The 16852-nt window shown below is 36.6% G+C and overlaps 1 protein-coding gene across 10 annotated transcripts in view; it reads right to left on the minus strand.

Moving 5' to 3' along the window:
- The window catches only part of MYBPC1 (myosin binding protein C1), a 96347-nt gene that overhangs the window by 40772 nt on the left and 38723 nt on the right, over window positions 1-16852 (minus strand). For all 10 annotated transcript variants that reach the window (XM_073788290.1, XM_073788286.1, XM_073788291.1 and 7 more), the window contains 9 exons: window positions 15500-15648; window positions 15046-15163; window positions 13497-13548; window positions 11175-11231; window positions 5754-5920; window positions 4677-4809; window positions 2814-2938; window positions 1738-1843; window positions 348-514 (listed from right to left, as the gene is read on the minus strand). In XM_073788290.1, coding sequence (XP_073644391.1) covers window positions 348-514; window positions 1738-1843; window positions 2814-2938; window positions 4677-4809; window positions 5754-5920; window positions 11175-11231; window positions 13497-13548; window positions 15046-15163; window positions 15500-15648 — 1074 coding nt within the window. The remainder of the gene's footprint in view (window positions 1-347; window positions 515-1737; window positions 1844-2813; window positions 2939-4676; window positions 4810-5753; window positions 5921-11174; window positions 11232-13496; window positions 13549-15045; window positions 15164-15499; window positions 15649-16852) is intronic.

Below are 16852 nucleotides of genomic sequence, written 5' to 3' on the forward strand. Positions count from 1 at the left end.
GGATTAAGCAAACAGGATATCAGGATTTGATATCATATCTAAGTATTTATCATGTATTTATATGGTTTGGGGACTGAAATATTTCTTAACCATTTGGGTAACTTCTCTGGCAGCTGATTTTTATACTTCCTTCCCAATATTGGTATTCTACTATTAAACTGAGAAGTAAGTTCTTAGAGTCCCTGACTGATATGACGTAGACACTCAGCTGGAATGGAATCTCATTTTACATATTTAAAATTGCCACAAGTACAAGCCAAATAGATTGAAACTCTCCTAAAACTGAATTAACAAACACAAGACACTAGTAAAACAGCTTGGAAGACATCCAAGGAAGTCTTACTTACAGTCAACGGTAAGTTTAGCAGATGACTGTCCTCCTGTTGTCATTACAGAATATTCTGCAGTATCAGCCTTTGTTGCTTCTTCTATGACCAAAATGTGTTTTTTGCCTTCAACTTTAATGTAGTGTCTTGATCTTGGACCAGGGACGATTTCCTCACCATTCTTAAACCTGAGTTAAAATAGATTATAAAAAAAAGTTTTATAAAAGACCCTTCAGGAGACAGATACCAGACACTCAAGACCTTTTTGTTGAATTAAAGAATGTATGGATCCATGTATCAATAGATTAATATTGTAACAAGTATTGTCTGAAAAATGACATTAAAAACATAAGCCCACTCTTTCCATTTAAGATCAATCAGATAAAGATGCTAACAATGGATATTACCTACGTTGGGCTCTTGACACACACTAGTAAGAATATCATTTTAATACACTTTAAAGACAGTTGTGATTCTAGGTTAGAATGAACAATCTATCCTGTACCAATTACTAGAGATTCCTGCTGCATAATTTACTCTGTTTCTCAATTAAGATTTTAAGATTCCGAATCGTCTAGTCTTTAATTTTGAGGTTACTCACAGAGAACTTGAGAAAACACTTCTCATCTGACCCCAAAACTATGCTTTTTATTTTTAAGAACTGTTAAAGTAATTGGTAATTCTCAGTCTAAAGTATTTTTCTGAGATACTTAACAATAAAGTTACTAGGAATAACATGAAAAAAGTATTTTTTCTTTTTTTTTTGAAAAAAAGTATATTTTCCATGTAACTTGCCAGTATGGCATAGTGAGAGTAAGCATGGTATAGAGCACCCATGGGCTTTGGAGTCAAACAGACCTGGAGAACCTTGAGCCATCCATTTATTAGTAAGTGCCTATTTCCCTATATCCTTACCAATATAGATTTCTGGATCTTTTTTCAGTTTTCTGTTTCACAGGTGGAAAAAAAACCCAGTATCTCAGTATAGTTTTAGTTAAAACTTCTAACACGAATGAGGTTGAGATCCTTTTCATATCTGCAATTTCCTGTTCTCCAAACTATGAAGGTACTTTTTTTGTCTATTAAAAATGGACAGGGACTTCCCTGGTGGCACAGTGGTTAAGAATCCATCTGCCAATGTGGGGGACATGGGTCCGAGCCCTGGTCCAGGAAGATCCCACATGCCGCAGAGCAACCAAGCCCGTGCGCCACAACTACTGAAGCCTGCGTGCCTAGAGCCCGTGCTCCTCAGCAAGAGAAGCCACCACCATGAGAAGCCCGTGCACCGCAATGAAGAGTAGCCCCCGCTCGCTGCAACTAGAGAAAGACTGTGTGCAGCAACGAAGACCCAACACAGCCCAAAAAAAAAAAAAAAAAAAAAAAAAGGACAGACCTCAGGAAAGCTATTTACCATTTTACATGGGCATCATCTTCAGACACCTCACATTCTAATTCCACTCTGTCCCCACAGTACGCTTTTGTATCTTCCAGCTGTTTGGTCACTATAACTGGAGGCTCTAGTGTGAAAAAAACGAAAATCAGAATCATTAAATGTCCAAAAACCTGCCTTGTGATCCTGGGTTTGTTCACAGATGAAAAACCAACAATAAGAAAGTATCATCCATCATAGAGCCATGGTTAGATGGTGGTAGGTAGGAGGTAGGTTTTTTATGATTTTTTCATGGCAAAATAAATAGCTGGCAACCCTGGGTTAGTTTTTCCAATTTTCTAAGAACTCTTCAAATCAAATAAATTATTGTTTTAGAGAGCAGACACATTGTATCAGATATCCTTCTTTTGGCAAATAAGATACCAGATGGTAGGCATTTCTGGGGAAGGAGAACGTATAACACTAAAATTCTCTACTTCTGGTTCTAGACGGATGATAGAGATTGCAGAATTGTCTTTTTAAAAACTTTTTGAACTGAAGTACAGTTGATGTTCAAGATTACAGAGCTGCCTTAATCATAGGTCCTCATAAAGAAAATAAGTGATTCATGGCTTCACTGACACCCTCCAGCTCTTTCACAATGTCTTAGTAAATGATGGTCTTCAGCGATCTCAGTGCCAACGACTGATGCCCTTTACTAATGAAGCTGTTCCAAGAGAAATCTATTTGTGATCAGCTGAGTGTGTGAAATGGTTATCCAGTAGACTTTATTGGGTTGCAGAAGTTATCACGAGAACAATTATATGGCAAAATACTGCTTGCTTGAGCCAAAACTACAGGGCATTTTTACTCAGTTTTTTTCTCCCTTTGGCTTTTCTAGTCTTCAACGAACCTGACGATTAATTAGGATACACAATAACTGGCAGTACAGAGAGGCTTTAATCCAGAGCCAATCTAACACCCAAGATAAACCATCTCTAGAGGTACTGCCGTCTCTGCTCTGGAGCTCAAAAGCTCACTTCATCATTTCCATTTTGATTATCCCTGAGAGGAGAGCTGCTGGCTCTTAATGGCTACAGTAAGAAATTTCACTTTACCTCTCACAAAGAGCTCAGTGGAGCATTTCTCATCACCAGCTGTCACATAATACTCTGAATCGTCTGTTAGCACACAGTTATTGATAAACATGATTCTTTCACATCCTTTATGTTCAAAGATGTATCTGTTTTAAACAGAAGGAAGATAAACAGAGTCCGTGAACTTGATTTTACTCTTTTCTTTATTGCCAGCAAATTTGGCTTATAATTCAGTAATATTTGAAAGTCAGAAATAGTAATTTTGATCTGCAATTTATGTAGCCATGTCTTAGTAGTTTAATAAACATCAAACATGAAACCAATGACTATCTTTATAACATGTAATGTAACACATATGCATATTTACACATAATATTTGTCATTTTCTTTCATGTATGTTTTTCATTTCAAATATAAATCAGTACTCACATATTTGCCAATGAACCAATTGTTGGAAAACAGGGTTGGCTAAGATTTTTAACTCTGTACATTTTAAAAAATGAGCAATTCATCTACTTTATTGAGGGACAGAGACGATCTTTTTCATTGATTCATTGATTTCACTCCTTGCTAGCCCAGTGAGACAGATTTTATTGGGTGAATAAATGATTATACAATTTAAGCAATAATATGAACTTAATCATTAACATAGATGGTAAATTCTATAGAATGTGATTCTCTTAAATGAGCTTAAGAACTAGTGTTATCATATCATAGATATCATCTACTAAGAAAGAAGTTGAGTGTTTGGAAACAAAAACCTGAAATCTAAGGAGATTGCAAAATTTGATTATCTGTGACCTAGATTATGGATGGATATATCAGGGCATCATAACAGAACTAAAGAAAAGTTCTCATGTGGGAAATTCTCAACTTGAAGATTTCAAGAACAAAACACTAAGCAACATTTTTCTAGATAAAGATAACCAAGTAAAATTATGTTTTTGGGGTTTCCCTGGTGGCGCAGTGGTTGAGAGTCCGCCTGCCGATGCAGGGGACACAGGTTCGTACCCCAGTCCGGGAAGATCCCACATGCCGCGGAGCGGCTAGGCCCGTGAGCCATGGCCGCTGAGCCTGCGCGTCCAGAGCCTGTGCTCCGCAATGGGAGAGGCCATAGCGGGGAGAGGCCCGCGTACCACAAAAAAAAAAATTATGTTTTTGGTAAATTCAGAATGCCTTCAAGAGATTTTTACCAGATATAAACATTATTATCACAAAGTCACTCTGAGAGCATGACCACATTAAGAAATTGGAATCCACCTAATTGTACCACAGAAGTGACAGATATTCAGGATTAAAGTCTTTTATAAATATGCACGTGGCTCCTGTTAAGTGAAAAAATATATATTGGAGTTGAAAATCTCTCAGACTGAGAAGGATCTCTGTAAAGTAGCTTCGTAATAGACTAGCGATACCATCAGGTATCAGGGATTAGTCTGTTTCCTTCATTTGGGAAAGGGCCAAAAAACAGTAAAACACAGGCTTTAAATGCTACTCTGGAAAAACAAGTTATCTAATTATAAGGTGTGATTCCCAGCTGGTATATCAAATATAGATTTCAATTTTTTTCAAAATTTGATTATAAAAGAACTGGGAGAAGTTTGGCAATGCTCTGAAGTAATCACATATAACCTACAGTGACACAAATCCATGGTTAGGAATCACTTGAAATAGTTTGTATAGAATTAAAACATAAAACAGGGTTTAATTTATATAGTACTATAATTTTGATGGTTCCAAAATACATGAAAAGTTTTTGCTGTCCCTCTATATGATTTTGTATCATACAGGTATAACTAAAAAGTGCTTTTAGGCATAGAAAATTAAGTCAAATTACTCTTTGATTTGTATAGTTATCACTGATTATTCGCAAATTCCACTTACTTTGTACTGGGTCGAATTTCTTGACCATTTTTATACCATTTCACCTCCAACTTTGGATCCGCCAGTTCCACAGCAAATCTTACCCTGCCTCCTTTATCAACCTGATATGCAGGATCGAGAATTTTTGCAAAAGCTGTAAGAGAGAAGAAGCAAAACTATGTTCACATGCATATGCTATGAATTTGAATAGTCAATATATGTATGAGAACCTAAAGCTAAATAAAAAATTGAGACTGAAGAAGAAAGAATTAGGAACCTTCCAAATTATCCCTTATATTTTAGGAGTCTGAATCAATTTATAAACCATAAGATGGTTTAAAAATGTAAAGAGAATCCACATGCTTTTGGAAGAAACATAAGAATTATTGAAGAGGCTTCAAAAATGATTATCTTCATTCTTCAGGGAATGTATGATACGAAGTATCCAAATGAAACTTGGACTTGAAGAACATGCTCATTCTAATATGATTATTATCAGGATCATTGGCATTATCTGTGTACATCTATGTCACAGTTTTTTATCATATAATTTATGAGATACTTTCGATGACTCGTGAGCTTAAATGGAATGCCTTTGACTGACTGAAATAGTAGGCTTGTCAAAGTTTTTGTACTGTGGAAACTTGCCCAAATATTGGCATGTTTAAACACTTGGGTAACCATATCGGGTGTGAGAAGTGAATTCCCCATGCCTCATCAAATGGGTGGAATAATATAACAGTAAAACAAAGAAACATAGAATCTACTCTGCCTAAATAAGCATCAGGAATTTGAGAGTGAGGGAGAGATGCAGAGGCTGGAGAAAGGGGCCGCTGAGAAATTGCCAGTAACAGCGGGAATGTTTAATATTCCATTATATAATACATTGTATGTGTCACTGTAATGCACCTTCTGTTACCTTAAACCTTCAGCAGCTGTCTGCTACCCGCTTAGCCTATGATGTGCTGGGCAGTAAACTACTTCACCTGAAGTCAAGTTAACCAAGAGAAGAGTAACCCCTGCAAATTCCACCCCAACTAGTCCGTCCCCAAACCCAGTAGGAAATAGGAAGGATTAATCTCCCCCAGGGGTGCTCACCTGCGCTCTTCTTCTCCACTCTGCGCATGCGCTTGAGCCGCTTGAGCATCCCGCGCAGGTCAGTGATGCCGTACTGGAAGGCGATCTTCTCGTACTCGCTGGGTTTCGCATTCTTCAGCAGCTCCCACACGTCTATCTCAGGTTCTTCCTCCTGCTGTTTCACCTCCCTAACCGGGGAGAACCATTGCCTATTTTAATAGCTGCCCACTGGCCCTTAAAGACAAGGAAGGTCGGAGTATGGTACCGATTTTTCGGGTCAGTGCTACAAGCTCTGTTTAAACCCTGAGTCCTTAAAGCCGAGGGGAAAGTGTACTTTGCCTGAAGTCTCAGGGAAACTTCCAGATTGTCAAAGATCAGATACGTGCACTTATATTAACGCTCGCGTTTTCCTAGTTAAAAACACAATATTAGGGGGAGAGGAGGATACAAGGAAATATCCTTAAGATATGTTTACTTATTTTCAACTTGCTAGTCTAAATAGGAGGTGAGATTTTAAGGAACTTAAAAGAAATGTTTTCCTCTAGGATATCGATATTGAAATAAGGATTAAGAACTAGAAGATTTTAGGTGTTGGTTTGTGAAAGAACAATGCTCTCTTTCTACCTTCATTGGCGTGCATACCCTAGCTCTATGTGGAGATGGTACAAACCCAGCATTTCAAATCTTCGGATTTTGCAAATAGCATTTTCCCTACCATGTAAGTAAATGTGTACATTAACCATTTTTGCTGTTTTTTAATACAAAAAACATTTGAAACTGTGACTAAGCGTTTGTTTTTTGTTTTGGTTTTGGTTTGGTTGTTTTTCATATGATTTTTCTGTATACATATTCTTTTTAAGAGAAAACTATTTTTTTCTAAATTGTCAGAGTAGAAAAAGAGAATGAGATCCAGAAATCTCTCATATTTCATCTTAAAGTATTGTCTTGAACTTTTTTGGAAGCAGGTTGGGTATGAATCATGAAAATATAAATGTGAAACTGTAAAGCAAGTCATTAAGCGTTCCATGAACAAGGCGAAAGTAATTTCTTAGTGTAATTATCAAAATTATGACTCTAAATTTTGATCACTGTCAAAAGAACATATAAAGAACATATATAACTAATATATATACACACATATATATGATTTAAAGTACATACACTTGTCTGTATTTTAAAACCAAAAAATGAAACAAAACTCAGGAATAAACACTTTTAGGGAAAGAGACTTAGTATAAATGCAAAATATAATTCAAATTGTTTTCCTTCACTAGCTAAGTAGTCCTAATTTTGTTTAAGCTTAGTTGACTCTTTTTATCAACTAAGGTTAATTTGGAAATGTTATAGTGACTGCTTACTGTGAATAATGCTGGTTTGGATATGATTTTTCCAGGAAAACCGGTCAACACATCTTAAACATCACTGTGAAAACAGATTCATGCTATCATGTTAGCAAATAATGAGTTGCATATGTTTGCATTGTCCAATTAATTACAACCCGCTTCAGAATTTCTTGAGGAAAGACTGGGTTGTAATCATAGGGAAGGGGAGGAGAATATAAATATGAACATAGAGTTTAGGGTGGCATTAGGCAAGGATGACTTCTGCATATCTAATTTCCATTGTTGTGTAAGTCTTTTGCCCAGTAGAGGATGCTGAGGCAAATCTGGGAAATGGAAGGAAGTGAGAGGTCATTGGTCCATCAGTAACCTTTGTGGGAAGGACTAGTAACACCATTAGGAAAATATGCCTCTTAAAGACTCAAGACACAACTATTATCTTCATTTCACTGAAATGGTAATTACACCCTCTATTAACATGGGGAAATTGAAAAGCTGAAGAAAATTGTCCTGAAGTTGAAATATTGGTAATAATTTGCCTGATCTACTATAACCACTGCCTGAAAGCAGTCTAAATTTCAAATATAACGTTTAAATATTTTGTAGGAAGTCTTGGAGGATTGCAATTTAAATGTGTATGTGTGTATATATATATATTCTCTGTGGGTCTTTCCTTAATCCAGTTTATTATTGCTCTATTTTTGTCACACTAGCCTGAGTCCCCACATTGTTAAACTAAGCCATACTCCATTGTGTTCAATTTGTATCTCAACCAAGAAGAATTACATACACATTTCAAGGGTCCTCCTGACATTGATGAAAAGATTTAAAGATATCAAACTAGATTAAAATAGATAACAAGAGGCACAAATAAAACACTGAGATGTACCTAGATGAATGAGGTGAATGTTTATATGAGGAAGCCAGTAATAAAGATCATCATTTTCAGTGTGTTTCTTGAGTCAGTTTTGTTGGTAGATTCATAAAACCAATCATCCTCACCATTTTTTTCTCATTAAAACACCAAAATACACCCCACTCTACTACGACCTTAATCCTAATATAAACACCAATGACCTCTTGCCTCTTCCTTCTTCCTTTCCTCTCCATCACTTCACTGAATCCCAAATTGCAAGGAGATGGATTCATTATTTTGTACTGGAACGTGAGGTCAAGGCTGCCATCTGTAGCGTCTCCTTTACTCATTCAGAACATATCTATACTTACTGTGGTGGCTGCACGTGACCCTATCTGCATGGCTACATTAAGTTTCAGTAGGAAGAAAAAGCCAAATTTCTACAGGCACTACTGATTCCTTTCCAAGCATGGGGATAGACCTATATAACATTTACAGTACTTCCATCTACATCGAAATTTCTATAACTTGACACTCCTAGTGAAATACAGAGCACTTATAGAAATTTTATGTAGAATAAACTTTTAAGTATTTATATAGGTCAAGTTCCATAACAAGATACTGCCCAAAAGACTGACTGTGATTTATCTAATGTCTATTTGAAATAGGCTGACTTTGTTCAGGGCAGGGAGATCTTTTGTTGTATAAAGATGTTGGTTGTAATGATATTTATACTCATAGGGATTTTGCCACAGACTCTCGGAGGAGTAGAAATGGTAACCACATGTCATCACCACAATGAAAACACATGCAATTCACAAATTAGTAGGCAAACACAATGATTTCTAAAGTTATACCAGTGGACTAGTATATAGTACATTAAATGAATATAGTCTTATGATAACAACAATCTAATTATGAGTCAAAATAATAATTAGGGGATGTAAAGAAAATGAGAACTGGAGACATGTTGACTGCCCATTTTTTTCTAGTAATTTTTTTTCTCTAGTCATTTTGATCATTAATGAGATTTCTTTTACTCTGCAAACTACTGGTAGAACTAGTCTGTTCTTTTTTCTTTCTTTTTCCTTTTAATCAGACTTGGCACCTAATAATCTACTGTATTACATTTTTAATGATTGATCGTGTGTGTGTGTGTATGTGTATTTTGTCACTTTACGAATATAAATTCTTCAAGGGAAAATGTCACATTTTGGGGGGAAGTGGATATTTATTTGACACCTGTACGAGCCAGGCCTTTTACATTTGACTTAATTCTCACAATACTTCTCTTAAGTAGTTTTATTCTCCACATTTACAGATGTGGAAAACAAGTCTCAGGGAGGACATATAATTTGACCAAAGTCATGCACAGTAATTAGTAAATGGGAGAGTTGAGACTCAAATTCATGTTTTAACCACTACCTTTTCCTTTCCACAAATATGTATCTATCTCTTTCTATGTGCCAAATGCTAGAAGGCACTGGATTTCTTTTCCTCACATCACCTAGTATTATATTCTACACAAAGAGCATTTAGTATTTTCCTGGTTGAGTAAATGCAGGAAAAAAAAAAAACCCAAAAAACAAAAAACCTCTCTTGTCTTCCTAAAGTTTCAATTTGTGCTATAAATGTCCGAGGCGCCAACTTTTGAGGCAGATTCAGAGTGGCGTTTCTTATGTGGAGTCACAGGAAATGTGCTGACTCAGAAAAGGGAAACTTGGATTTAGGTCCCTGCCCTTCCTCTAACTAGCTGTGTGACTTGGGGTAAGTCACTCAACATCTCTGGTCTTTGGTTTCTCACCTGTAGAACAGGAAGAGTGAGGCTCACTTAAGGTCACTTCATATACTATTGCTTTAAATACATCTGGGGAATTAATAAATATTATTGAGACTAATGATTATTTGAAGTATCCAGAGAAGGAAAAATGTTTTTGATACTGCCAAAGTCTACTGATTGGCTAATATCCATTTGGTTATTAATAAATGACACCTGTTAATATTTCTGTTCTCAACCTAAATGTTTAGAGCTGGGGGTGAATTTTTCATTCACAGGGACTTGAATAAAGTCATCCAACTAAACTGAGAATGAACACAAGCCCATTTATTACTATTTGTAATTTGTTTTGAAGCATTTCTATCTATACTTACGATTTTTTAGTAACCACAGAAAGCAGTAAAAATAATAAAAAGTGAATCTAAAATGCTAAATGAAAACTGTTATCAATATTATATATCATTAATTTAGAATTATAGTTTTACTGTTTATTCACAAGTTTGGTAGATAAACACAATCCCAGCAAAACTCATTTTCTTTTTGTTGCTTCTGTGCTACAGTAAATATCTAGATATGTATATCTTTATATATAACACATATATAATATAGTATATTTATGATTATGTATATGCATATTTATGGGCAGAAATTCTATAAAATGGTTGTATATTAAATATCCATAATGAAAATCTATAAATTTTATTGCCAGAGAGTACAAAGTTAAGGGAGTGTGAATGATAATACTAAGCACATCTCCATTTTACTACTATATTTTATCTCGTCTAAAAGTGCACATTTTTGGACATTTTAAACATCTCTGAAATAAGGATGTACCTTACAGTCAATAGTATGTCATAATAAACAATTTGGAGCAATTTTTTTCATTGCTTAGTGATTTATAAAATACAGGTATATATTAACATGAATGGTGTCTTAGATTTGATGAAATATAGTAAATCACCAATACTATGTTAAAGTATATATACATATATATATATATATATATATATATACTTGCTGAGACTTCCACCAAAAGACTTCTACCAAAATTTTGAAATTGATTTTTCAGTCAAATATCAAAAGCAGAAGGATGGAGGCTTTATTTATTCAATCGTGACAAGGAATCATGATTGAAATAATAGAAATCATGAGAGAAATAAAAAGTATTCAGGTATTTAAGTCTCTGTCTCAGTTTTCAGATTTCCTCATCCCCTTCATAGAAAGTATGTGAAGACTCATGAAACATTTAAAAAGAAAGTAAAAGCATCAGCTAAAATCTTTAACAGATTAGTATGCAGTTGTCTCTCTGTCTCTTTCTTAGTCAACGCTGTTATAGTATTCCATAAACAAAACACATTTTAAGAAATGAGAAATTCTTTGAAAAACATCTACTTTAAACTTGACTCCTCTGAGTGGGTATCTAAAAGATTTCCAGGCCAAAGCGCCTCACTCCATCACTGGATTCTCACCTACGTTTCAGGAGACCACTAAAGTCAAGTTCCCCTGCATCCTCTTGACCTTCTCCACTGTTATTAACAAAAGAAAAGCAAATCCGGGTTTAATGCTGAGACACATACACAAGTTTCCCCCAAACACTCTACACATAACGTATATGCAATTTTGTACTAGCACACAAGTCATAGGACTAAACCAACACAAACACTTTCTTTTCACACAAGTGACATTTTAAGTTTTGGACAATGTACTTGTGGAAAAGTGAACATGAGGAGCTTGTGTTACTCTACGATTTCAGAAGGCACATTTTTGTAGATTGCATATATAAAAGTGCTTGGATTTGTGTTAAAATAGAGTAACACAAATGCACTTAAGCCAAGCAACACAAAGTACTTTGTTTTTGCAAGTTGGGGGTGCTGGAAACATACCTGTGTAAAAAGCAAAGGACTTTTGCTGATCTCTGTTATTCATGTCAGACAGAGATTGGCTTGGAGGACGAAGTGTACCAGTGTCAAACATATAAGTACAAAACTTATATTCAAAGGTAACCTCTTTGTGTCCATCAATAGATTAATCAGATAATGTGATACCAAAATAACAAAAATGGAGATAGTGCAGAGCTTTTTAAAAGATGCATTCCTTTCTCTTTTAAAGAGAAAGGATTATAAGCTTTTTATTTTCTTATTAATATTTATACCTTTTAAAACGTATTTTCCAAAAATTGTCTTGGAATTGTTGAGCCCTTTACTAGGAGTTTTGAAAAGTGCTTTCCTATAGAGAAATGCATCTTAATTTAGGCATGCACCCACCTTCATGATTTCATATAAACTCTAAATATAATAGAAGCTATGGCGCTGACATTTAAACGGCACTACATATTTACTTACGTGTTTCATTTTTTAATGAAGATTTTGTTTCCTGCTCTTTACATATGTTAGTTATGGTTTCTAAGAAAAGAGTCTGTGGGTTTAAAAACAGTGTGTATAACATGTAAGTTATAAGAATTGAGCTCAAATAATGTGTTTTCAAAATTTCTCTAATAGCACGTATTTGGAGAAGACCTTTTGACATAAACACAGCTCTATTCTCTCAAAGCCCAAAACTTAGTAGATTACGTCTTCCTCTCTTAAAATAGACTTATACATAGGATGAATGTAGTTTTAGATCTATGCATTTGCTGAACGTGGGGTGAAGGGAAGGTAAGAGATTTTGAAAGTTATGACATAAAAAAATACAATTGGGGATTCCCTGGTGGCGCAGTGGTTGAGAGTCCACCTGCCGATGCAGGGGACACGGGTTCATGCCCCGGTCGGGGAAGATCCCACAAGCCGCGGAGCGGCTGGGCCCATGAGCCATGGCCGCTGGGCCTGCGCGTCCGGAGCCTGTGCTCCGCCATGGGAGAGGCCACAACAGTGAGAGGCCCGCGTACCGCAAAAAAAAAAAAAAAAAAAAAAAAAAAAAATACAATTGACTGATCAGGAAGTATTAAATATCTTTTAAAAGTAATTACAATTTTCATTTGTTCAAAATTTAGGAGGGAACTATGACTTTTATTAACAGACTAGATCATTGTTTTATGCTAGTTTCAGATGACTTTCCTTATTCAACAACACTGTTATGTGGATTCAGTCTTAAGAACAAAACATTTGCTCTCATGAATGAATTTGTATTTTGGAAGAATTAAGTACAGAGCGTAAAATAATGGCAGGAAAAGGCTAGTCACATTTCTCATAGGCTAGAAAATTCTTTTCATTTTTCTTCTTTGACCCCCTGATGTTTCAGCCTTGGCAGCTGCAAAATAAATCAAGTAAGTATCTATATTTTGCCTTTCTACAATGTTCTTTATTCCAGCAGACTCAGTGGTCTTTCATTTAGGATAATTCCACATTTAAATAGTGCTAACTTCAGTAAGTAGCTACTTAATTGCAGTTTTCTGGGCACATGGTTTAATTGCTCCATACGTGATTTCTAGATAAAAGGCAATGTAAGTTTTCTGATATCACTTAACTGATGCTATATGAGATGTGTATTGTTATATATTTTTGTGGGCCATTTGGTAGAAAATAATGCAATTAAGGAAGAAGCCTCATAGACCCATACAATGGGAGCTTCCTATAACAAGAATATTCTAAAAAATGATCAGCATATTACACGAGTTGGCACATTAAACCCACAGCTTCTCTTGAACACTAACTTTTGACTATTTAGCACGTTTGACTTCAGTGAAGAGTCGATCTCACTTGGAATATTGAGTGTGGAGGAAGGGAAAGTGTGTTTTGAAAGTCTTCCACTTTCATGTTATACAAAAGCTACCTAGATTACCCTTTTGAAGTTACCTTCTCTTGAAAGCAGATCTGATGTCAATGTTTGGAGTAGTCCCAGTAGATTCTTTGAAAGGAAAGAAAACAATAAAATAAATACCCATTAAGAAGGCAGTTTTGTGTTCAGTTCCTTTCCAGGCTGTGGGGATTCTTCAGATGGAAGGAATGCCAGATGAAGGGGGGGATGGTTCTCCTCCCAATGGCTGAGCTGCAGAGGCATCACACCTCATCCCCCCTCACACAGAATCAATGAAAGGACTTTAGGAGTTACCGTATCCAGTTGTCATTCCACCTGTATGCCCGTTAGAGTCACCTAAGGAGCTTAAAAAATGTCAGCTTCTTGATCTCCCTGCTGGAGATCTTGATTCACCAGATCAGGGATGGGCTCCCAGAAATCAATATTCTGAAAACGCCCCTCAGGTGATTCTCAGAGATGCCTGGCCAGGTTGAAGAAGCAGTGGTCAGGACCAAATTCCCACTTACAGAAATCTTGACAGCACCACCACCCACGGTCACCCAGCCTCTGCTTGACAACTCTCAGACTGGGACCCTCACAACCTTCTGTTGTGCCTCTCTATAGCTTTAAGGAAAGAGCTTGTGCTAATGTGAAGACAAAATTCACCTTCTCTTAATTTCCACCTTTTGATTCTAATCTGCCTAAACACTTCTCAAGGACATGGATAATGGCCTTTTCCTTCTGTGTGACAGCCCTTCCCCTATTTACAATGGGTCATAGATGCCTGGCCTCCTTCATCTACACATTCAAGCTGAATGGGGGCATAGTTCCTGGATTCTTCAATCTCCCAGTTACCCTACTCCAGGAGGGATCCCAGTGGAGGTATGGTACCCATGGCCAGAGGCATTACTTCAAATGTGGAACAAGTAGCATGTTACAGAGAGTGGTATCGCTTCCTAAACCTAGATCCTATAACACTTGTAACGCTCTGGTTTTAAATTACCTCAGCTTTGTCTTTTGTAGCTACATCACACTTTGGATTCATTTTAAGTTTATGATGTTTGCTGCCAAGTCAAGTTTCCCTGTGTATACTTATCGAAGTATTGTCTTTTCCCCTATGTACATATATACCTTTAATTATTCCTATTAAATTCACTCTTGGCAGTACACAGAACATATAGATGAAGAACTTCCATATCTGACATCAGTCCTTATGAGAGGAATCCTCCCTTCTACCTGGGTACCCTGGCATCTTCATCCCATATTAACTTATCCCAAACCTGAGTGGGAATAAGAGGACCAAACGAAACAGGTGCATTCAGTAGCAGCAAAAAAAGTCATCGGCCCTTATCTGAGAGATTAAATAGCATAGATAGCATGGATAAGGGACATTTACAATACATTCCTCCAAATTCTGTTTGTAAATTGTCTCATAACAATTTAATTCAGCAGGCTTGCTGAGACTACCACAATCAGAAACACACACAGTTTTAAAGGAAATTTTATTTCCCAAATCTCATACTAATAAATGGCCTTATTCTCCTCTATCCTCTCATACCTCATAAACATAAAAAAATTAAACTTATCCAGACTAGAAGTCTGTCTTACCATGTACTTCAAGATCGAAGGAACAGCTGTCAAACTTATCCTTATAGGTGACCTCGCATCTGTAGTTTCCGGCATAGTTCTCTTTAGCCTGGATGATCTGCATCTCAAATGTGTACACCTGCAATGAAATGTATCCGGACATATTTCAGTCCTACCTTGCCGACAGAAAGAGGCCATCACATTGCAGTGATTTTCCCAGTTCCTCAGCATTGGCTTAAAGACGTGTCTGTATCTGGGGATTCCGGTACAATGTTCTCAGTATGGGAGGGGTCAAGGCAATGCTCTGAAGCCCCTGGGGACAGCAGGGCAATGCATTAGAGTGTAAACACTAGGAATGGGAACTCCAGCAGACGTTCTGGGACTGAAGTCTCTCAAAGATGAACCGAAAATGACCTTTTACGCACACAGAGGAATGAGCTGGCTGAGCCCCTGCGGCAGGAGGTCAGGGTCATACCCGACTGTGCCTTTCGAAGGTTTCCTTCAGCTGGAGGTGCTTCCCAGCTTTGCTGGCCAGGTCCATCCATTTCCCTTTGAACCATTTGATAGTGGGCTTTCTAAGAAGATCTTCGGCCTTGACTTTGGCTATAAAGGTGATACTTCCACCTAAGAAAAAAGCACAAGTAATTCAGACTGTGGTTTTAAAATTGTCATTTGTTTTGCTCTTGGATGGAAGAAGTTAGACAGGAATACACTGCATAACCTATGATGTTAATGGCACTGCTGGAATTGAACAATTAAAGGGCCCTGATTTTTTTTTTTTTGAGTACCCTAGTTATTAGGATACTCTAACTGCTTCTGCTTTTGAGGTTTATGGAGCAGAAAAAGAGCAATGGGGAAATCAGTGGAAATAATTTTTGTTTGGAATTCAAGCAAAAGTAATATGTATAAAATAACATATACAGGCATACCTCATTGTATTGCACTTTGCTTTATTGTACTTCAAAGATAGTTTTTCTTTAATTTCTGAATTTTATTTTATTTTTTTATACAGCAGATTCTTATTAGTTATCTATTTTATACATATTAGTGTATATATGTCAATCCCCATCTCCCAATTCATCTCACCACCACTCCTCCACTTTCCCTCCTTGGTGTCCATACGTTTGCTCTCTACATCTGTGTCTCTATTTCTGCCTTTCAAACCAGTTCTTCTGTACCATTTTTCTAGATTCCACATATATGCATTAATATACGATACTTGTTTTTCTCTTTCTGATTTACTTCACTCTGTATGAGTCTCTATGCCCATCCACGTCTCTAGAAATGACCCAATTTCATTCCTTTTTATGGCTGAGTAATATTCCATTGTATATATGTACCACATCTTCTTTATCCATTCGTCTCTCAATGGGCATTTAGGTTGCTTCCATGACCTGGCTATTGTAAATAGTGCTACAATGAACATTGGGGTGCAGGTGTCTTTTTAAATTATGGTTTTCTCTGGGTATATGCCCAGGAGTGGGATTGCTGGGTCATATGCTAATTCTATTTTTAGTTTTCTAAGGAACCTCCATACTGTTCTCCATAGTGGCTGTATCAATTTACATTCCCACCAACAGTGCAAGAGGGTTCCCTTTTCTCCACACCCTCTCCAGCATTTGTTGTTTGTAGGTTTTCTGATGATGCCCATTCTTACTGGTGTGAGGTGATACCTCACTGTACTTTTGATTTGCATTTCTCTAATAATTAGTGATGTTGAGCAGCTTCTCATGTGCTTCTTGGCCATCTGTATGTCTTCTTTGGAGAAATGTCTATTTAGGTCTTCTGCCCATTTTTTTGATTGGGTTGTTTGTTTTTTAAATATTGA

The sequence above is a fragment of the Tursiops truncatus genome, chromosome 11, assembly GCF_011762595.2.
Source record: "Tursiops truncatus isolate mTurTru1 chromosome 11, mTurTru1.mat.Y, whole genome shotgun sequence".
Classification (NCBI taxonomy): domain Eukaryota; kingdom Metazoa; phylum Chordata; class Mammalia; order Artiodactyla; family Delphinidae; genus Tursiops; species Tursiops truncatus.